General features: G+C 34.3%; 1 protein-coding gene across 5 annotated transcripts in view; it reads left to right on the top strand.

Moving 5' to 3' along the window:
• Positions 1-24,182, top strand: part of ZFYVE16 (zinc finger FYVE-type containing 16) — a 119,415-nt gene that overhangs the window by 81,573 nt on the left and 13,660 nt on the right. For all 5 annotated transcript variants that reach the window (XM_019728202.2, XM_019728201.2, XM_074328791.1 and 2 more), the window contains 10 exons: positions 6,504-6,612; positions 7,269-9,502; positions 10,401-10,497; positions 13,193-13,354; positions 15,728-15,873; positions 17,464-17,842; positions 19,032-19,154; positions 19,885-20,040; positions 20,623-20,847; positions 23,741-23,823. In XM_019728202.2, coding sequence (XP_019583761.2) covers positions 6,543-6,612; positions 7,269-9,502; positions 10,401-10,497; positions 13,193-13,354; positions 15,728-15,873; positions 17,464-17,842; positions 19,032-19,154; positions 19,885-20,040; positions 20,623-20,847; positions 23,741-23,823 — 3,675 coding nt within the window. In that variant the 5' untranslated portion in view covers positions 6,504-6,542. The remainder of the gene's footprint in view (positions 1-6,503; positions 6,613-7,268; positions 9,503-10,400; positions 10,498-13,192; positions 13,355-15,727; positions 15,874-17,463; positions 17,843-19,031; positions 19,155-19,884; positions 20,041-20,622; positions 20,848-23,740; positions 23,824-24,182) is intronic.

Genomic DNA, 24,182 nt, shown 5'->3' with positions numbered 1-24,182 from the left:
TATGATTGCTGGATCATTTGGTAAGACTAAATTTAGTTTTGTAAGAACCCGCCAAACTGTCTATCAAAGTGGCTGTACCATTTTGCTTTCCCACCAGCAGTGAATGAGAATTTCTGCTGTTTGGCAGACTTGCAGAATTTGATATTGTCATTTTTTTGGATTTTAGCCATTGTAATAGATGTGAAATGGCATCTCATTGTTTTAGTCTATAGTTCCCTAAAGATAAATGATGTTGAACATTTTTTTTCATGTTTATTTGCCATCGGTGTATCTTCGTTGGTGACGTGTCTGTTGAGAACTTTTGCTCATCCTTTCCTTCCTTCCTTCCTTCCTTCCTTCCTTCCTTCCTTCCTTCCTTCCTTCCTTCCTTCCTTCCTTCTTTTCCCCTGATGTCTGATCTTATTTGTTACTCTTAGAAAATCTCATTTTGATTAGAAGCTCTCAGAGAGGACAGCCTATGTCTCCTCGCAATCTGTCCCTGGCATTTTTCTTTGGCCTCCTTCATTCTCTTCCTTGGCCAGAAGTTTAACATATTTTGCGGGCTTGTCCTTATTTTTCTTAGTACGCTGTTTCTTCAGAGCAATATGGAAATGTTTGTGTTGTAGGATGCGTGGAATAACAAGATTCTGAATCTTGAGTGCTTTGTTTCTAGGTTTGTTACCTTCTTTGTTTAGGGGCTTTTTCACAACACATTGGCGGACATCATCTTCTTTAGAGAGATTGATAAGTTTGTGGATTCTACTAGCTCTTTTGGGTCCCAGGCAACGAGGCACAGTGGTATCGGTGAGACCAGGAATATCTTTCTCTCTTTTGCAGTGACCAAGTTGAGAACACTCAGGTTGGCATCCACAATGCAACTCCAAACAGATTTGCACTTTCTTTCTCCAGTCCTCTTGGTCTATAACAGGAATGCCCCTCACTCAGTAGATGGACACAGCCATGGGTCGGGACACCCTGCTTCATAGGGAGATCTTGTTTGTTGTTCCCACCACTGATCTGAACCACAAAACCCTCTATTCTTCACGCAGAGCATCATCAGCAACTTCTGTGGTCGTATACTTCTCATGAAAGGTACAAAGTTTGCCTTCAATGAGTTTCTGGCAGCCAGTGGCTGGGAAAGAGATGTTCAGCTTCATCCTGAAGCAGCCCACTGCCTGCCTTGCTCATTTTTTAATTGGATTGTTTGTTTTCTCATTATTTAATTTAAGAATTCTTTATAGATTTTAGATACAAGTCCCTCATCAGATAATGTTTTGCAAATATTATCTCCTAGACTGTGGCTTGTCTTCTCATTCTCTTAACAGTGTCTTTTTCAGAGCAGATGAAATCAAAATGTAAATTTAATAATGTTCAATTTACCAATATTTTTCTTTCATAGATCGTGGCACGGTGTTGTATTTAAAAACTCATCACCAAACCCAGAGTTATGTAGATTTTCTCTTATGTTTTCTTCAAGAAGTTTTATACTATTACATTTAGGTCTATCATCCATTTTGTATACATTTTTATGTAAAGTGTAAGGTCTGTATCTAAGTTCATATTTTTGCATAAGGATGTCCAGTTTTCTCAGCACCAATTGTTGAAAAGACTACCCTTTCTCCCTTGAATTGCTTTTGCTCCTTTGTCAAAGATAAGTTGACTATACTTGTGTAGGTCTGTTTGTGAGCTCTCTGTTCTGCTCCATTGATATATGCTATGTTTTTGTCAATACCACATCGCCTTGATTATTGCAACCATATTTTAAGTCTTAAAATCAGAAAGTGTGAGTCCTCTAACCTCGTTCTTTCTCAGTATTGCGTTGGCTATTTTAGGTCCTTTGTCTTTCCACATATACTTTAGAATCAGTTTCCTGAGGCCTACAAAATAGCTTGCTGGGATTTTGATTGGGATTGCATTGATTCTAGAGATCAGGTTGTGCAAAATTGACGTCTTAACAATATTGAGTCTTCCTATCCATGAACATGGACTGTATCTCCATTTATTTAAATCTTCTTTGATTTTTTTCATCAGCATTTTGTAGTTTTCCACATACTGGTCCTGTATATGTTATGTTGGATTTATACATAAGTATTTCATTTTTTTGAGGTGCTACTGTAAATGGTATTTTTTAAAAATTCCACATTTCAATTGTTCTTTGCTCATATACAAGAATGCATTTGGCTTTTGTATATTAACCACGTATCCTGCATCCTTACTATAGTTACCATATTTTGCCGCATATAATGCACACTTTTTTGCCCAAATTTTGAGGGAAAAATAAGGATGCACATTATACATGGGTAGTATTAATTCCGTATCTATATAAATATTTTTAATTCTTTTATTTATGCTTATGAGTTGAAAGTGTAACTCTAGAAATCAATAGCGATATCTGTGTGCAAAATAATATCCTGGAATATGATAATCGGTTTCGTTGAACTTACGATGAACTTGAAATGGCAAAGAGTTTGCGTAAGTATTATAAATTTGTTACCAGTACATAAAAATTTCTTGTACCTTGTATCTATCTGTTCTCGTGTTTTCTAATTATTTGTTACATAAAATTTCTTGTACCATATGTTAAAATGTAAATGCTAAAATTCCTTTATAATACAAAAAACAAGTACCTAAATGTAAACAAAAATTTGAATTAAAAAATTAAAAGGAAAGATTATTTTCCCTGAAAGTTTGGGCCAAAAACATGGGTGCTGCACATCACATTATACATGGGAGTGCATTATGCATGGCAAAATATGGTACTTTTCTGTTTTTGGGAGTCAACTTTTGGGGATTTTATACACTGGAAATCACACCATTGTAAGTAGAGACAGTCTTATTTCTTCCTTTCCAAAAAGTCTACCTTTTATTTCCTTTTGTCTTACTGCACTAATGAGATTTTCAGTACTATGTTGAATATGAGTGGTGAGAGAAGACATTCTTTCCTTGATTCCCAGTCCTTGGGGGAAAGGAATCCAGTTTTTCGTCATTAAGTTAGCTGTAGGTATTATGTAGATATTCATAATCAAATTGAAGAAGTTTCCTTCTACTCATAGTTTGCTGGGAGTTTTTATCACAAGTAGGTGTTAGGTCTTATCAAATGCTTTTTTTTTGGCATCAACTGATATGATTATATGATAATTCTTTAGTTTGTTGATGTGGATTACACTGATTTAATTTTCAAACATTGAACCAGCCTTGCATACTTGGATAAATCCAACTTGGCCATTGTGTATTATTCTTTTTGTACATCATTGTATTCAATTTGCTAGTATTTTGTTGAGGATTTTTTTATGTCTGTGTCCAATATGTCTGTGACCAATATTGGTTTGTAGTTTTCCTTTCTTGTAATGTCTTTATCTGGTTTTGGTATTAGAGTTATACTGGTCTTATGGAATGAATTAGGAAGTGTTTCCTCTGCTTTTTTTCTGGAGAATTGGTATCATTTCTTCCTTAAATGTTTGATAAAATTTACCAGTGAAGACATCTGGACCTGGTGATTTATTTTGTTGAAGGTTATTAATTATTGGTTGAATTTTTGTTTATAGAAGTAGGGCTGTTTGGGTTATCTATTTATCTTTGTGGGAATTTTGGTAGTCTGTGTCTTTCAAGGAGTTGTCCATTTCATCTAAATTTTCAAGTTGTGGGCAGAGTTATTTATAATATTCCTTAATTTTCCTTTAAGTGTTCATGGCATCAGTAGTTATGACTCCTCTTTCATTTCTGATTAGCCTCATTTATCAATTTTATTGATTATTTCAAAGAAAGAGTTTCTGGTTTCAACTGTTTTCCGTATTGTTTTCCTGTTTTTAATTTCATTGATTTCTGTTCTAATCTTTATCTTTCCTTCCACTTGCTTTGATCTTAAGTTGCTCTTCTTTTTCTAGTCCCCCAAGATGGAAGCTTAGATTATTGACTTTTAGATCTTTCTTCTTTTTTAATGTATAACTTAATGCTGTAAATATCCTTCTAAGCACTCCTTTCACTGCACCCTAAAGCCTCACTTTAAGTTTGTGATTTCTGCTATCAATTTTCGTGATCACTTTTTCTTCTCCATATGTTCCTTATTTATGTATTCCTCTTCTTGTTTCATAGTTGCATTGCTTTTTATCTGAATATTAATTAGTTTCTTTGAAGTTTTCTTCTGCTTTCTGCATTCTCTCTCTCCTCAAGGTCCTTTTGTTTGTTTTTGTGTCTATGTTTTGTTCACTCTTGTATATGTATGGTATAGCCACAATTTAAAAATGAAATAAAAGAAGTAATATGCTTTATTGAATTAGAATGACATACTATTGTCATTGAAAATTGTTGTGAAGTTTACCTATTGCCAGCAGAATTATTGTTCCTTTGAAGGTGACCTTTTCTCTCTGGCTGCTTTGTCTTTGGAGTTCAAAAGTTTCACTGTAGAGTGTCTAAATACATTACTCTCTATTTATTTCTCTTGGTATAATGAAGTGTCTGTATTTGTTGAGTTGTGTTTTTCATCAATTGTGGAAAAATTCCTAGCATTACCTTTTTAAATATACTTGTTCTGTGCTCTCTGTTTTCCTTATAGAACTCCATTCTCAGCCTGTCATCCATGTCTTTTTACCTCTTTTTCATATTTTCCTCTTCCTCATCTCTCTGGGTTGTGTTATAGGTAATTTCTTTGGCTAGGTCTTCCAGTACATTCAGTTCTCTCTTAAGCTCTGTCTAATCTTTTTAACTTACCTTTAAAGTAGCCTTTATTTTTCGTGGACCGCAGGTATTCTCAGTTCATGGCAACTATCATAAGTGTAAAGCTCTCTCATTTGTTTGTTGTCTTTTATCTGTCATTTCTTACTCCTATTCATCACTCCAGGCAACCATTCAAATGTATTTAATAATGTATTTTTTGTTTGTATGTATTACTGCAAAATTTTGTGTGTGTGTGTTAGTGTTACAAGACTGTTTGTAAGAGATTGGAAGTGAAAAAACTGATTCACCATAGACAGTTTGAGGAACATTGCTGTAGAGTGGAGTGTTCCACCTTCTGGATTTAGCTGATTACTTTCTTTTGGTATCATTTAACTTGTCCCTCTATGCTTGAATTTCCTATAAACATGCATTTAGTTCTAAAAGCTTGATTAGATTCCAGTTCTCTCTCATTTTTTTTTTTTTTTTGCTAGAAATACTTTATACGTGATGATGTATCTTCCGCATGAGCCACATGTTTGTTTTGTCCACATTTATTGATGGTGATCACTGGATTCAAATGTGTTGTATTCATTCCACCATTATAGTCATAACTCTCCAACCTTTCACCTAACGTTTTTAACATCCATTCATAGCTATTGCCTACTGCATTTATTGTATTAGGAACTACAAAGAGATGATTTTTAATATCCTATATTTATTAACTGGAATTCTTATCTAAAGAACTTTGCTTTCACAACTATTTTGTTATCCTAAAGCACAGTTTTTAAATAAAGGACAGGATAAATTAGCACTTTTCCCTTAATGTATCAATTTCAGAGTAATGAGTTAGTGCTCTAACAACACTCCAATAGGTGGTGTTTTTTTGTTTGTGCTTTTAGTATCATTATGATCTCTTGTTTTTTATTGTTGTTGTTGTTGTTGTTTTAGTCTGTTTGATTTTCATTCAATCCTCTGCAGCCTTCATTCATTTGATGTTCAATTGTCCCATTTAAGCCAGTAGGAGCCCTTCAACTTGTCTGTCTCCTGTGTCCTTTCGATGTTATTCCTTTAGTCATTGATAGATTCCTTCAAGGTGTCTCGGGCTCATTTGGTGGAGTTCCTGCCACAGATCAGAGGTTCTTCTATTTTATTCACAAAACTAACTTTTCGTTTTCTTGTACTTCTCCCTTGTATATTTGTTTTCTATTTCTTTAATTTCTGCTCTTAGCTTTTAAGTTTTCAGTCTTTCTTCTTTTCTAGTGTAAGCATCTAAGGCTCTAGGCCAGGGGTGTCTAAATTGAGGCCCGCAATCCATTTTTAATTGGCCCGCAGCAAATTCCAAAAATATATTTAGTTTACTTAAATAAACCAGGTGAGGCAATACGTACTTCACCTCGAGTGAGTGGCCCGGCTGTTTGTGTATTTTACCGTATATGGCCCTTGGTAAAAAACGTTGAAAAAAGTTTGGACACCCCTACTCTAGGCATTTGTTAGAGCACCACTTTTACTGGTCTCACAAGTTTTTATATGCAGTATTTTTATCTGTATGTGATATATTTTACATTATTTCATACATGGTACTTACAACTATTTTTAGCTTTCAATTATGAATTTTTCTTTGACCCCTGAGATACATCTTTTAAAATTTGCAATAGTTTATGTATGCATATTATGTTGTTAGAGTTGGTTTTTGTGTCACTTTTTTGTATATATAGAGGAAAATTCCCCGACTAAATTGTAGATGCCTCAAAGCAATACTCTTAAAATTCATTTGTGTCTATTCGCTGACTACGTATTTTTGGCATGCAGTAGATGGCATAATACTTACATGTTAGAGAATTAAATGAACTATCATACTTTTTATTTTTTAGGTATACAAGAATTAAATTCTGAATAAGCCTACAAGTAGGATGGATAGTTATTTTAAAGCAGCAGTCAGTGACTTGGACAAACTCCTTGATGATTTTGAACAGAATCCAGGTTTGTTGGGTTTTCGTTTTTGCCACTAATGGAATTTTAAAATGTCTTTAATTCAGTTATCTCATATATAGAGTACTCTTAGCAAAATTAGGTTTCAATTTTGGTTATGTGGTTAAATCTTCTGTAAAAGGTTCACTTATTTTAATATATTAGTTTGTTGTTATTCTAAATGGAACCAATAGCTAGAAATAGAAGTAAGGAAACTAGAAGTTTCTCGCCAGATACGAATTTAGCTAAAAGAAAGGCCTTTGAAACCAACACGAACCAACTAAAAGCAACTTGAAAGCTCTACATAAATTGGTATTTCATTACCATGAGAAATGGTATTTTGCTCATCTTAGAATGATTACTAGGAAACTGGAGGGTAGAACAAAGAAGTTAGATTGCTTTTCAGCTATTCCTTAGTCTGGTTTTTATATTTAACTGAGTTATTTTGAGTGGAATTTCTGTCACTTTATGACATCCATAGTCAAAAGTAAAAACCCCAAGTCTTTAAATCAAAATAAAGATAATTTTGGATGTTGGATTGCAAGAGAGCAATGTATCTCTACTCTTAAAAAAAGGTTTAGTTGCTTGAAACTCTTAGAAAACATAACATCTTTGTAATAATTTTGATTTGGGTCTCCTGAATGACATTGTATCTTTATTTTAATTAGATGAACAAGATTATCTCCAAGATGCACAAAATGCATATGATTCTAACTGTTCGGTTTCTTCAGAGTTGGCTTCCTCACAATTAACTTCACCACTACCAAAGGATCAACAGTGCATTAATTGTCATGCCTCATCAGAAACATGCTATGAAGCAAATCATATTTCAGTGAACGAAAAAGCACGTGAGGGACTAACTTCTATACAAAATGAAAAAAATGTAACAGGACTTGATCTCCTTTCTTCTGTGGATGGTGGCACCTCCGATGAAATCCAGCCTTTATATATGGGACGATGTAGTAAACCTGTCTGTGATCTGATAAGCGACATGGGTAACTTAGTTCATGTAACTAATAATGAAGAAGATACTAAAAAATTATTGCTAGATGATTTTAAGTCTAGTACAGACTCTTTGATTGGATTGGATTTATCTTCAGTGTCAGAAACTGTTTGTGTTTCTTCAACAGACCAAGGTAATAATACTGTCAGAGAGGAACAGAATGATGGCAACTCTGAATTACAAAATAGAGAAATCAGTGGAACTAACGAATTGGATATAAATGTAGGTACAACAGTTTCAGATTCATGTAATTACGATGGAAAAGAAAATTTAAAGGATATAAAGATCTCTAATCTGTTAGAACCAGTTGTTGATTTGAACATGCCATCTGCCTTGACTCAACAAAGTTCCAAAACGCTTGATGCCAAAGATAACCCACAACACAAGAACCAGCCTTGTGAATTAGTAAAAGCTGATGGCTGTGTGGTAAAAGAGGAGGTACATGTGGCTGTCACAGCTGCCACAGAATGTTTAAAAGAAAGAGGCAGCCCAAGTGCTTTGGCTTGCAGTTTTCCAAAGAATGAAGGTTTATGTTCAGATGATTCAAATTCAAGAGATGAAAATGTCAAATTACCTGACTTGTCCTCTCAAGAAGATAGGACTGCTGTATTTATAAAACAATCTGCAAAAGAAGACTCAAATTTAGATCTTAAAGATAAAGATGTAATCCAAGATTTCCCTTCGACTTTACCTGTTTCAAGTGAAGGTACACACTCCTCACTGTCCTCTCTTCCAGTGGCTGGGTCTTTGTGTGGATCATCAAACGAAAGCAAAGTGCATGGCGATAATTTACCTCAGAATGAACATAAAGATAATATGCAAGAAGCAGTGACTGTGCCTGAAGAAATACAGAAGAGTGATACTCTAAGTGGTGAACCATTGAAGGAGACTGATCTTTTGAAACAGGAAAAATGTAAAAGCATACTTCTTCCGCCATTAATTGAAAAGATGGGAGATAAAAAAGTAGATCTTGACCAGACGGTAATCAGAGGTGACTCTTTGGATTATTCTGATAACACCATTTCTTCTACAGCTGCAGAATCTCAAATGGAGCCTTCTGGTGCTAATGTTCCAGAGTCTCCGGATCATTATGAAGGTCACACTTTTTCAAGCAATGATGTGGACGGGCAAGACTTAGATTACTTTAATATTGATGAAGGCATAAAAAGTGGCACACTAGTTAGTGATGCCGAACTTGATGCCTTTCTGAGTGAACAGTATCTTCAGACCAGTAACGTAGAGTCATTTGAAGAAAATGTAAATGACTCAAAATCTGAAATGAATCAGATAACTCTGAAAGGCCTGGATGATGAAGCAGGGGCTACTGGGGAAAGTCCTGGTATTAACATGGTTTGTGAAACAGTTGATAAACAAAATACAAAAGACAACGGTGGCCTTTCTTTAGGGGAAAAATGTACAATTCCAATCGAACAAGGGTTGTCTAGCAGTAAGTCTGAGATTACAAGTGAATTATCAGTCTCTGATATTAACAGTCAATCTGTTAATGTTGGAGGAGCCAGACCTAAGCAGTTGTTTAACGTTCCATCAAGAACAAGGAGTTCAAAGGAACCAAATAAGCTGGATGTTCCAGATATGCCTGAAAGTGACCCCAGCGTAACAAATACCATTGATCGAAATACTTGTACTACAGATTCTACAACCGATCCTCAGGTTAGCTTCAACTCTAATTACATTGATATAGAAAGTAATTTTGAAGGTGGATCCAGTCTTCTCACTGCAAATGAAGAACCTTTACCTGCAAACACTTGCAAAGAAGGCCTGGTTTTGGGCCAGAAACAACCTACTTGGGTTCCTGATTCAGAAGCGCCCAACTGTATGAATTGCCAAGTCAAATTTACTTTTACAAAACGGCGGCACCACTGCCGAGCATGTGGGAAAGTAAGTTGTACAAATCTTTAAGTCTTTTATTCTTTTGAGACATTTTAAATGAAATTTAATGTGACAGAAAAGCCGATTAATATATGATTAAAAGATTTAGTTCATTTAAAATGATGGTTTTTCACCTACGTGGAAATATATAAAGGATTGTCATATTACAGATTGGGTGAGAGTTGAATACATGTCATGTTGTCATGGGTATTACCTACTGTACTGGGAAATGAGGAACACTAATTACTAATTTTTGTGAAATCTGAGATTACATGTCCTTACCTGTATAACCTTGACACATCAGATGTTCCAAATTCAGCCGGATCCCCCTTTGTCCTTGAGTGCTTCATTTCAAGACCACTCTGCAGCTAGTGCTGTGGTCTGTACTCAGGGAAACACGCACAGAAAAGCAGATGGCCTTGCACAAGGGTCAAAACACTGAAGCTGACCTCACTTGCATTATAACTGCCTTAATCCTCTATAAACTCCCAAGAGTTGGCTATAAAATTAAAATGGTATTCTTCAGTCAGCGTTTTTAATAACATGTTGGTGCCAGATCAACCCCACTCTTTTAGAAAACTAATAATATTGTACTTTTAAAAGTTTTGAATAAAGAACTACAGAAAGCGTTTTAAATTATGAACTTTTTCATTAAAGACAATTTTGTTCTCTTCCAATGAACAGAATGGATTTAAAGGAATTTCCTTGTCAGGTACGATTTTAAATTGCAGAAACCTCATTTAAGTTAAAAAATTTAATAACTGCCTATGATTATAGTGATTGAAAAATTATGTAATGAGAAAAAATGGCTTTTGGTTAATGAGATTTTGGGCCTCCCCTCCCCCTACCTCCAGTAGGTATAAGAATGCTTGAAACAGAATCAAATTTGATATTTTATTCTTTATAGGTATTTTGTGGTGTTTGTTGTAATAGGAAGTGTAAACTACAGTATCTAGAAAAGGAAGCAAGAGTATGTGTCGTCTGCTATGAGACTATTATTAAAGGTGAGTAGTAACCTGACATATTTTCATTCAGTAATTGAATATATCTTAAAAACAATTGGATTGTGACAAAGATAAACTTCTTTATTTTCTTAAGGCGAGGACCTAGTGTTGACTTATCTGGCTTAGGTGGGACATCCCAAGGCTTGGTTTCTCTTCTTTTTGTTCCACTGTCACAATTAATACTCCCAGTCTGGAAAGGAAGCATACAATTTCTGGAGTGGCAGTTCATTAACTTTTAACAGGTACCAAGTCCCTAAATGCTGCATTTCATCTGCCTGTTGTTTTTGCCATCATCATTGTCGTTGTCATCATTTTAATCTAAACATTCATAGAATACCTACCAGTAAATAGTGTTCAGTCTTACGTAGCAATAGCACAGGCAAGATAATAGTTCCCATCCTTTAGAAAGTTGCAACGTAAAATGGGAATAAAGATAAGGTAGTAATATCTATGACTTTATAGATAAATGTGTAGGACTGCCACACTTTTTGCCCATTTTTGTCTCATGTTTTTTTCCCTTCTCAATTTTCGAATTTTGTTTGTGTGTGGTTCCCATTGTTTCTCTGGCTCCCTAGCTAGCTACCATTATCAGCAATGATCTTAGTGGTCTTACTTGAGTTCTCACAGTTGTGTGTGTATGTATGTGTTTTGTGTTTTTCCCCTCAAATACACGTTTGTTCTTTTGAGTACTTCTTGGTGGCATTTTCAAAGATTTGTTGACAGTTTAATTCCCATCAAATATTACTTGGGACTTTTTAAGACCAGGCCTGTGTACTAGCTCAGGCACTGCTTCCTGGTAGCCAGGAAAATAAATACCTGATAATGATTTGTTTTTCTCTTTTGAATGAAGATAAATTTTTTCAGCAGTCTCCAAAAAGCTCTGATGTGAGTCTGTTAGCCTGAGGTAAGCTGCTTTACTCCCTGCTGTTGACCTCTGTTCTGGAAGATAATAGAGTGTAAATCTTTTTATATTTCCGTTACCACCATTGTATGAAGAGAGTAGTTTAAGTGCTTATAGTTGTTTTGTTTTTTCTTAACATTGTTTCAATAGCCTAGAAGACCTCTGCTGATGCTGTTAACCAAGGCAGCCTGTAAGAATTCAGAAATATTAAAGCAAGCTCCCACAAAATTATCTCTCCTTAGTTAAATAAGTATAAAACAGCCGTGAAGGTTTGAAACATTTTGAGTTGACAGGTCAGATTTTTAGGTGAACATTAAAACATACTCTGTAAGAATCCAGAAGGGGAGAAGATAGTCATTAAAGAGACTCAGTAGGGTATTGAGTTTATTTGATTTATCAAATAAAATATTTTCAAATGGATTTGTTTATTTACTTATCTTTTATTCTATTTTGATACCTTATAGCATATAATTTCATTTATCGTTCTCTTTGTCCTTAATTTACACAGCACAAGAAAACATAAATCAAAGTTACTTTAACATCTACTTTAGGGTTGAAAATGGAAGATCATTTAATGTTATTAAATAAGAGTAGAAAGATGGCTTAAGGGTTATGAGACACATTCCATGAAGGATTCGAAGAAAAAATAGTTCGAATAGAGATTGTGGATAATGAGAAGGTATGATGGGACTGTAAATTTCAAGGAAGCATATGTGTGAGTGCTGTTAGGTTGATTCGGGGCAAGTTGGAAATTACTTTGAAACCCAGAGAAAGGTGTTCGGATTTCACTTGGTTAGTGGAAGCCATTTCGTGAGAGTGCTATCATTTAGTCTTACTTCAAGAAAGTTATTTTAGTAGTGGTAGCTTTTATAGCAAATCAATTTGGATATATGCTGCACGGAGAGCTGCCAGTGCTGTTCTGTGTTATTTAGGTGAATAAATCATTCAGTAATATTCAAGCACTATTCTGCATTTTGGGAGTTCCAGCTGAGAACAAAATAGATATCCTGTTCTCATGGAGTTTACTAATGGGGGAGAAATGTACGGACAGTAAGCAAAGAGACTATCAGATGATGATAATATCGTAATTGAAAATAAAAGAATGCAAGATAGTAACAGGTTGGTGGCAAGAAGCAGTGTTTTTATAAGATGGTCAGAGTAAGGCTTTATGATAATAGGACATGTGAACAGAAACTTGAAGGAGGTAAGAGAAGAAAGCTATGCGAGTATCTAGGGGAAGAACATTCCAGGCAGAGGGAACAAATAAGAGCAAAGACCCTAAGCTCGGAGAGCCCTGGGTGGCTGGATCATAATGAGCAAGTGGAGTTGTAATGAGAGATGAGGTCAGTATCTGGGAAGGCAGAGGAGGCTGGGATGCAGACTGTTGGGGTCTTGTGAGCCATCGTAACAACTTAAATTGTCACTCCACTTGGGAAATCATTAAATAATTTTAAACAGAGGGACAATGTAATATGATTTATGTCTTAAAGAACCACTCTGAATTACTTTAGAAATAGACTCTAGGGGTACAGGGCAAAAACAGTCATATTAAGTAACAATAATTTTCTATAGTAGATATCAAACGTAAGCTAACTATGATATTGAAATAACTAATGGGTAGCGTATACTGAGCTGGAGGTCTGCCAACTAAGGTCAAGACATTGTCTTTTTCAAATGCTTCTTCTTTTTCTTGCTAAGCCATTGATTTCTCCTTACAACTTGAACAATAGAATATATATCATACAAAGTTCAAAAACATCTGAGATTTGAATATTATTTTTTCCTCCGTTATAGCTCATGCATTTGAAAGGATGATGAGCCCAACTGGTTCTAATCTTAAATCTAATCATTCTGATGAATGTGCCACCATCCAGCCTCTTCAGGAGACCCAGACATCCAGCATACCTTCACCCACAACGTTACCAATCTCAGCACTTAAACAATCAAATGTTGAAGGTAAGTAGAAGAAAATACTGTGTCTTAGACTAAAGATAAATTATTAAAACAGAAATTTTCTAGTGTTGACAAGGTCTAGTGAGGAAAGAGCAACCAGACTAGATATCAGAAGGAATTTAATACAGGAACTGGTTATGCACGTATGTAAGAAGGTGGGAAGAGCAAAGGAGCATGCTGAAGGGACTCGGAGATTAGTAATCGCAGGAGGCAACCCCCACCTCAGCGCTGGGGGGATGAAAAGAGAGGCAGTAAAAGGGGGGGCACGCGCAGTACAGAGCATCAGGAAGTGCCTGGTTCTCAGACCTGGAATTCAGGGCTCGGGGTGCCACGTGGCTGGTGCTGTGACCTGTCTCTGGGGGAACACCAAGAGGCAAACACTAGAACCGTCAGGGGCCTGACCGAGTTAGTACTCAGGTGACTGAGGAGTGTTCCAGGGTGGAGGTAAAGGAGTACGACTGAAACCCATGGGACATGCAGCTACTCGTATGTCTGGTGGTGTAGAATTAGAAACAGAAAGAATTCCTTCTTGTCCCGCTTTCTACTCTCCCACCAGTGCCTGCCATTGGTGGAACCTGACTAGAGCCAACTAGCAATGGGGTCTGGGAGTTGTACTTTCCAGACTTCCAGTCTGGCATCAAAGACAGACCATGGTGGAGAAGAGTAGGTTTGGGTTTGAGAGACAGTGGGTAAATAACTGGCATATCTCCTTTCCTTTAAAATCTGTTTTTAAATGTATATTTTACCACAATAAAAAATGTTCTTTTAAATCTTTGGGCTCTGTGTTCCTTTTTACAACCTGTTGTAGTTTAGGATCTTGAGTCAAGCCCGTGTGCATTAAAAAATTTTTTTTAATTTTTCAATTACAGCTGACATATACAATATTATATTAGTTTCAGGTGTACAACATAGTGATTAGATATTTATATAACTTAAAAAGTGATCACCCTGTTAAGTCTAGTATCCATCTGATTCCATACATAATTATTAAAATATTCTTGCCAATTTCCCTGTGCTGTACTTTACATCCCTGTGACTATTTTTATAATGGCAATTTGTACTTCTTAATCCCTTCACCTTTTTCACCCGTATCCCCAACCCCCCCTGCCATCTGGCAACCATCAGTTTGTTCTCCGTATCTATGAATTTGTTTCTGTTTTGTTTGTTCATTTATTTTGTTTTTTTAGATTACATGTATACGTGAAATCATATGGTATTTGTCTTTCTCTGTCTGACTTATTTCACTAAGCATAATACCTTCCAGGTCCATCCATGTTGTCGCAAATGGCAAGATTTAATTCTTTTTTATAAGCCCATGCACATTTTTAAACATAAACTACTAGTCTATAAGAGGCTAGAAAATAACTGTAACTTGGTTAAAGGCAAATTCAGATACTTCTGGCAATTTTTTGGACTTTATCTCTCACTTAATAGCTAGTTTCCATTTGTCATTATAACTTAAATAAGGAGATGCAATATATGTGGTTGTATATAAAAAAGTAAATGAATAAATTTTCTTTTAAAAATATTTACATATTCTGTTATATTGATGTCCTGAATTATTAAATTATAAAAGAATTGCAGATATAAGAAAGATAACTTATTTAATAGGTGCACCCATATTGCAAAGATTGTATATGATTCTGGTTTTTTCAGTGTCTTCTGTATTATCTTCTGAAAGGTAGATATTGATCTTTTTGATTTTTATGTTGTTCTAAAATCTTGTGGCAGCAATTTTCATAACCTGCCTTTATAGATGCTTTATAACAAAAGAGAACAAATATTATGCTGATATCTTGTTATTTCCTCCAAATATGGGTGGAAAATGTAAATACTAATAAAGTTTAATATCTACTTTATAAGAATGAAATATGTTACACATCTCTTGTTAAATAAGTTAAAAGTAAGAAATGACCCCTGATGCATAGGTGATCCTGTTTCCTTTTTTAGACATTTTATGTCTCTGTGCTTCATATGTTTTTCTTTGCTTATCTGCTCTGGTCTAGTCCATTTTTCCCTTCTGTTCCTTAGTCCCTAAATTTTATTCAGTCTCCACTCCATACTCACAAACTTAGTTTTATAATAATATAGGTTTTAAACCTGACCCGTGTGTTTTTAAGATGCAACCTCTCCTGTCCACTCCTTTTCTGAGTATGTTATTCCCAGGGTCACCCTGCCTTTGTGTGAATTAGAAAAAGACTTCCACTCTGGGTAGATGAATTACATAAGACCATTTCTCTAGGCCTTTGCAACCCTGAGGATGCAGGGCTTGACAGTGGATAGCAAAAGCTTTGGAAAACATTTCCTGACCGATTTTGTATTAAATCATTGCAATATTGCCAAGTTAAAATGCTTTACTTTTTAAATTGAATCTAGGATTATGCTCCAAAGAACAGAAGAGAGTATGGTTTGCAGATGGTATATTGCCTAATGGTGAAGTTGCAGATACAGCAAAATTATCATCTGGAAGTAAAAGATGTTCTGAAGACTTTCTGAGTCCTGTCTTACCAGATCTGCCCTTGGTAAGGAATTTAAAGAATGACTTGTCAATTAAATAAAATTTCACTTTGTAGATAATTCCTTGTGTGATTATTAGAGTGCTTTTTCTTAATGCTGCAAGCTTCCTAAAATGAGAAATATATGATGTAGTGAATATATTTTAGATTTTACCTTTTTCAATGTCAGTTTAAGGCAATGATTCTCAAAAATTTATTTCTCAATATCCCTTTATGCTCTTAAAAGTTATTGAGAATGCCAAAGAACTATAAGTTATGTGGTTTACACCTATTGATAATTACTGTATTAAATTTTTAAATTAATTAAAAATAAACTCATTATAATAGAAATAATATTTTTATGGAAAAAATTCCAAAACAAAAGTTTAGTGAGAGGAATAACATTATTCTACATTTTTGGCTTAATGTCTGGCTTAATAGAAGACAGACTCTCGCATCTGCTTCTATATTCAGTCTGTTGTGATATGTTGTTTTGGTTAAATTATATGAAGAAAATTCTAGGACCTCACTAACTCTCTGAAAGGGTCGTAGGGATCCCAGGGGTCCCCAGACCACATCTTGAGAACTACTGGTGCCGTGAAATAGAACTGAGATTTAGACTAATGTGTGTTTAATGATTTTCAAACATTTAGAGAAGTATCTGATGGTGGTATTTGTTTGCATTGACAGAAGTGTGCCAAGTGTTAAATAGAAGGTACATTGTATAGAATCCCAGCCCACTAAGAATTCTCACTGTAAAGTAGCTAAATACTCATAGAAGCAAGTATTAATCCTTGAAGTGGCAGTGTTTTTATTCATTAAACAAATATTTATTGAACATCTACTCTGTGCCAGTTACCTGGTTTATCCTGGTTACATACATTAGACAAGACGGATGTGTACTACGCTCTGTTCCAGTTCACATACCATATAAATGTATGCTGTTTGTCAGTAAGAGTTCATGAGCTGGATTTTACAAATAGCATAATTACTGAAAGTATGTTTTTTAGTAATATTTTAACAAAATCAATATTTTAACAAAGTGAAAGTTCTAAATACGGTAGTAAGTATTACTTGAGTTTATAAATGATTTTTCATTTAATAGTGACTCAGGTTTGGCCAGTCTAGAAAGAAAGGGACTTTATTGAAGCAGCCTTCAGGTGTAGTTTATTCTAGCTGGTTACTGTTGTGGACTGTGTTTACCACTCTGCTTCCTAACCACTCTCCTCCCTGTTTCCCCCCCCTTTTTCTCTCCCTTGCTTGCCTGAAGCTTTTTTGGCTATCATGAGAAGGAGAGGCTTAAGTTGAACTAAGCTTGCTTCCTGTGTGATGTGGTACAGGATCCTGGAGTTCTCCTTTCTTCCTCTTTCCAGTCTATAAAATTAAAGTCATTAATACCTACCCTGGGCATACAGTAAAGCTAAACCTTATGTTCCTTCCTGAATTGAAAGAAGCAAAACGGTACTGTTTCTTGGGAAATTTGGCTTCTGAAGAATTTCTGAGCCCATTGTGGTTTTATTTATTCTTATTAAAAAGATGTATTTGGCTACAGAGATCAACATTTCACAGTTCCACAGAGAATATGAACTGATTTGTTTTTTATTCTGTATGTTACAGATGGTAAACACAGTGGATCATGCCCATTCTACCACAGCGGAACAGCCAAACAATGAAATAGGAGATATTACAAGAAACGAGATCATTCAGAGTCCTATTTCTCAGGTTCCATCGGTAGAAAAACTGCCCATCAGCACAGGAACTGAGGTGTTACCCACTTCTGGTTCCTTTCCACTAGATGATGATGTTTCTGCAGAAATTGAGGAGCCATCTGGTCCCACTGGTGTCTTAGTTAACAGCAATTTACCTATCGCTAGTACTTCAAATTATAGGTTATTGTGTGGCATTGACAAGAATGTTTGCAGTAAGATTAGTCTTCTACCTGATGATGAGGACAGCTTGCCCCCTCTTTTGGTTGCATCTGGAGAAAAAGGATCAGGTACGATAGCAGTTATTTACATTTTAAGAAGTTTTTTAAAAAAAAGATTGTACTGATGAATTTTGTCAGTGTTGTATGAAATGCATTCTTTTAAACTTAAGACAATTTGGTTGAAATATGTACTATGGCTTGGTAACTTTAGTTTACATAAACTCTTATTATATAAAAACAAATTTAAAAAGATCTGGACTTTTGAGTTGAATATGATTCATTTATCTAACTCCCTAATTTAGAGTAAGGCAAAAAGTCCAATACATCAGGGAAACTGTAGACTGTTAGCCTTGAAAATATTTCCATTGTACTAGAGTTTTTGACTCCATGTCATTTTTTTTTAAGGGAGCATAGTGCGTAAAGAAAAGAGTATTGGATTGGATGACAAAACTAGGAATTTTAGTTCCTCTTCTACTACGTAATATGTGTATGACTTGAAGCATGTTATGTAATCTCTTTGGGCCTCAGTTTCCTTTTGAAAGAAGAGAACCTAGATGATCTCGACGGTCTTTTCCAAGCTGGAGATCTGTGGCCAGCTCCTACTAGTGGTTCCCTAGGATACATTATGCCGCATGCTGCAACATGAAGTGATCATGCCGTGTGCATGATAATGTAGGGAGGGGAATGGAGCTTAGGATCTCTTTCTGCCAGTAGGAGCTATTTCATGAACCTGGCTATTGTGGCAAAAATACCTTAAGCCCTAGGGGTTCTTTGCATATTATGCATATTTTCCTATTGATTGTCAAGCTCTTTTTATTTTGCCACTTGTTACTAATACAGGGCATATGTCAGCAAGCAGTATGTGCAACTTGGGTTTAGACTGCTTTCACAGATTGTAAACTTCGGAATTTATAATTGGAGTGGTTGGCAGACTGGAATCCACTTTACAAAAACATGTTTGTTTTAAAATTTTAAAGGTATTAAAATTGTATAAATATGCTGTTTGATCAAAATATTTGCATATGTACTATATAACATCAGGATTTATATGTATTACAGTATTAATATCTTTGCATAAATAGAAAAGTAAAAATGAGTATATAACAGTTTTCCAGGATGTTGATTCATTTTATGAAGCGTGTTTGCTTTCTTTTTAAATTTGCTCAAGCCATTGGTGGATTTATAAATGTTTTTTTCATTGCAAACATATTTAACAGGAAGTCATGTTTATTCTAACTGTGTCATTTTCATGATTTAGTGCCTGTAGTAGAAGAACATCCATCTCATGAACAGATCACTTTGCTTCTTCAAGGCGAAGGTTTTCACCCTGTTACATTTGTCCTAAATGCTAATCTACTTGTGAATGTCAAGTTAGTATTTTGTAAGTAATGATTAATCTTTCTTTGCCTAATTGGTAAGCAGGATTTTAATGACATCTCCAGGTTAGATTTTGACAGGTAATCATAAAAAATAAGTAGCATTGGATATTGTTTTTTTTAGCCAAATATGAATATAAATAAATTTTGCAAACTTGTATTCAGTGGGACTTGAAATACAAATTTACAGATTTTTACTAGTATGTCTCAGTCATGTTAATTAAGGTCATGGGCTCATAGCTGAACTGTATTTTGATGCTCATGATATAATTAACTGTGTTTCATATAGCTTTTAGATAAATTGAAATTTGGTAATTGAAATAAGCAAGAATCCTGATTTAGTAGCAATAAAGACAGTTTTAAAGTAAATGACATGGGACCTAATAAAAAGTAAGGAAATTAAGAATCCTCAGTAATAAATAATCTTCAATACTCAACAATGCTCTTCTCAGCTTTTCATTCTCTTTGAAACTAACCTGATTCTTACCCACTACATTTTAGCATATTAGTGCATCTTTTATTTTAGTGTTAATTTTTTATTGACTCCATAAAATAACCTTCCATCCTTTCTCTTTTTTGTGTTAATATTATACAATTCAATTTAAAGTTTTAGTGAGGAGAACTCTGGAAAAATAGCGAATTTGAAAAATTGTGCTTCATGCAAAGGAGAATTATATTTAGCTTTCTTGATTAATAGAAGTTGATATTTATAGTTGTATGCTTTTATCACTTAAGATTCCTCAGACAAATATTGGTACTTCTCAACCAATGGATTGCATGGCTTGGGACAGGCAGAAATTATTATTCTATTGTTATGTTTGCCAAATGAAGATACTATTCCTAAGGACATCTTCAGACTATTTATCTCCATATATAAGGATTCTCTAAAAGGTATAGCATTTTATTTTGAACTGTTCAGACTAGGGGATGGATAAATTAATTAAAGGCATTTATGCTTTAATTAATTAAAAATATTAAAGGCATTTATGATAACTGTATTAAAGATTTGTTTTGTGAAGAGATTGATTTCTTAGAAGATCTTAATTATCATTTTCAGTTACCTTAAATCTAGCATTTTATGTGGTCATTGTCTTTACACAGATTTTTTGCTTATTTTAAAAGTGAAAATATATGTGCCTTCCTAATTTTTTAAAAAAATATCTGTATACTTTTCTTACTGTCTGTATAAGATTGGGGGGACATGATAATTTTTCACTTGACCATGCACTAAGGAGAAAAATCTTTAAATAAAGGGTTAGAAACATTTTCAAAGTTTTGTTCACAATGCCCGGTCTCCAGGAATAACAGAGCTTTGTGCACACAAGGTATTTAATAGATGCTTCTTCAAGAGTGGAAATGAGAAAAAATATATTCTACATTGCCTTTGTTTAAGAAGTTTATATTGGGACATTCAAACTTAGAATACATCTTTAAAACAACTTAAACTCTTTTTATTCCTGATTTTGTTTCCAGGAAAATACATAGAAAACTTGGACAATATTACCTTTACTGAGAGTTTCCTCAGTAGCAAGGACCACGGAGGATTTCTGTTTATTACACCTACTTTTCAGAAACTTGATGATCTCCCATTACCTAGTAATCCTTTTCTTTGTGGAATTCTTATCCAGAAGCTAGAGATTCCCTGGGCAAAGGTTTTTCCTATGCGTTTAATGTTGAGATTGGGTGCAGAATATAAAGGTGAGTTTTAGAATAATAAATAACTTACATAGGTTGAAATACTCTGAATGTAAAATAAGAATTTTCGGAATATTGTTAAAATCAATGTTTTAATGAATTAATAGGACCACTTTTGTTTTACTGTACTTTTACAATTCCAAAACAACCCTCCTCTACTACCAAATTAGTCTACACAACCTTGGTATGTCATGAAGTTTCTAGATGTTCATAATTATTATGTTAACTTACCTTTAAAAATATTTTTTTAAATCTCAGAACAAAACTCACAAAACCTTGAGAAGTTTTCTTAAAAGCACGTACTGTAGGGATTTCATTATGTCATGTTGCCTATGTATTAAGAAGGTAAATTATTGCCCCCCTCAATTTGTGTACATTATGAAGTCAAACATAAAGGATTTTTGGATTATCAGTGCTACAGCTTTCAGTTACTGACTATAATAAAAAATTGACTATTTTTAGAGAAGGAAATACTTAAAAATAGTGGTTGCCATTTTTCTAAGCTTGAGGTTCTTTTTTCTTATTTTTACATTCTTCACATTTAGCTTATCCCAAAGTGATGCAGACTGTATCACTTATGTATAATATAGTGAATACGTGAGTATGTACGTTTGTGTGTGTTTACGTACCTACCCTTGATACAGCTGGAGATTCTAAAGCTGTTATTAAATAATGGTCCAGGTTTATATATATGGTTATATCTAAGTTGAAATTATTTCTAGTGTTAAGCCTTTTTGAATTCCCACCCTTTATCCCTTTTTTCAAGAAATTATTTATTGCATGTGAAGCATATCACATCTAATTAAATTTTATACGTTTGATTTTAATATAATTTAATAGGTATTTTCTTGGAGGAAAATTAAATGTAAGGAAGTTATAAAAGTGACCATTACTATTTCAAAATGAACAAATTCAGTGAAAAAGATACTCATTTAAATCCCTCTATTTGGCAAATTTTATTAAACATTAAACTCTGATGGGGGGGTCTTACTATTTAGGATTTAAATATGTGATCCTATTAAACTATTATATTTAAAAAGTAATAAAATTTACCTTTCATCTCAAGTTTTGTGCCAAAGAACTTAGAAAATTTCATTCTGAGCCAAGTGTTACATCCATTCAACTTAATATTTTGTCTCTGATATTAATGAGTTATTTTTATGGAAGATTAGGTCAGTATGCTAGCTAATCTTAAGTAATTATGGAACATATAATCTGTAAGTTTGGCCAGTTTTTGGCCAGTATCACTTCTAGATACTTATGTTTTTTTCATACTGAAAGTAGGAAAATCATGGAGCAACATGAGGGACTTCTCAAAATGTCACAGGGGTTGGAGCTGCAAAGCTATGATAGCTGTTTAATGGTGATGAGGGCAAATCAGTAGTTATACATAGAAGTTAACTAGTCTTGACTGTGTTCTGAGGTCTTCATGTTGCTGGATTTTAGATAGACTAGCATTTTGGTGTTACTGGTGCCCATGCCTCTTTAGACATGACCTTGGAAGTGTGATTGTGTGTGTATGCGCGTGCATACGTGCATGTGCGCATTTATTTTGTTATAGAGATAATGTACATATGGAAAAGTTAGTGGTAAAAGTTAGAGTCCCGAGATTAAAAACTAAAAGTAACTGTCTAAAATTAGTAACTTTCAAATGGAGATTGTCTGTGCTTTTATGTTGAGACCATTTGTTTGGAATATTATTAAATGTTGGATTAGATGGTTTATGAGATCATTTTGTAACTCTGACAAGATGTCCTTTTAAGCCATAACCTTTGAAAATAGTATTTTAAATAAAATTACCTCTATCAAGTTACAAGGATGCTCCCTCATTCATAAAAGATGAAGTAAAAAGTCAGCATTTACCTTAATCATATCATTTATCATTTATTATCTTTTACTACTGTCTTATTTTTTTTCTAGTCTACACCCTCTGTCCTCCAAATAACTTAGTTATCCTTTTTAAAACTACAAAGTATCTTTGCTACAGCAAAGATGTGAGTCACTCTGACTTAACCTTTTTAGAATAATGTCAGATGGTTTTCTTAGAATTTTAAGGAAGTATATTTGTATATTTATATAACAAGTATTAGGGAGGCTTGTGTGCTTATGACCTAAGCTAAAGGTTAAAAGTGTATCTGCTTTTTATCATCACAGAAATAATCTTACCTGCCTTTTTTTACCTTCCCTTTCTTCCAGAGGCCCTGCTGCATTGCCAGCAACGTATCTTTTTCTTTTTAGTGCACAATATTTATAGTGCCCTAAAGAAAAAGAGTAGTTAGGTGACAGACTCCATGTCCCTTCTTCTTGTAGGCATTGATTTCTCTGACTCTACGTGCTCCTTTTATTTTGCTCCAGTTATTTTCAAGGACTGTGAAAGTTTACTAATCATCCATAAATTAGCACAATTGAACAGAATTATACATGCCTTAAGAATCTTTAATTCTTCATATTTTACTTTATCAGAACTTTATGGGGGTCTAGCCAATTATTGTAATTTCCCAACTGTTGTAACTTTGGAGACATAAAGAAAAGACTAAATGCTTTGGAATCAGGCAAGCCTAGTTTCAAATCTGTTTCACCAGCTATTAACTTAGTTGCCATAAGCAAGTTTATTCATCTCTGTGTCTCTACTTTCCCATTTATAAAGTAGGGATAGACATACTTGCCTCATCAGGTTCTTAATAGGGTTTCAGTAAGATAATGTATGTAAAGTTCCCAGTTCAGTGTAGCATCTAGTAGATACACAGTATGGGTTCATGGCATTTGCTCACTTTCCCCAAAGTAATGATTAGGTGGTGTTCATCCATAATGTTTGAAAAATAAGAATTAACGGTAATAAATTCAAGACTTTGGGGCGTGTTTTGGACAGTAACCAGTTTTCCTTTCTTACGTATAGCATACCCTGCTCCTCTAACAAGTATCAGAGGCCGAAAACCTCTCTTTGGAGAAATAGGACACACTATCATGAACTTACTTGTTGTGAGTAATTGAACTACTTCATTCAGTGTTCTTATATTGTTACTTAAAAAACGTATTTATTAAATTTTACACACTTATATTTTCCTATTTTAATTTGGTATATTTGGTGTAATGAAAGTTTATTTGTAATAAATCCTAATTCACTTAACATAAACGGGCTCTGTTTTTAATGAACTGCTTTTTATAATAGAACACATCTCCTAATTTATGTGTATGATTCTAACTGCCTTTCAATTCATTCTGCGGTAGTGCTTACAAATTTAGGTAATGTGAGATTTACACGAATGTTGAAGCTTTTGGTGCTTTAGAAAAATGTGTTAGTAAAGTCACTAAGTTTGGTGATTGTGACCAAATTGTAG

This window comes from Rhinolophus sinicus, linkage group LG03 (assembly GCF_036562045.2).
Source record: "Rhinolophus sinicus isolate RSC01 linkage group LG03, ASM3656204v1, whole genome shotgun sequence".
NCBI lineage: Eukaryota > Metazoa > Chordata > Mammalia > Chiroptera > Rhinolophidae > Rhinolophus > Rhinolophus sinicus.
This window is presented reverse-complemented; position numbering and strand designations above follow the sequence as displayed.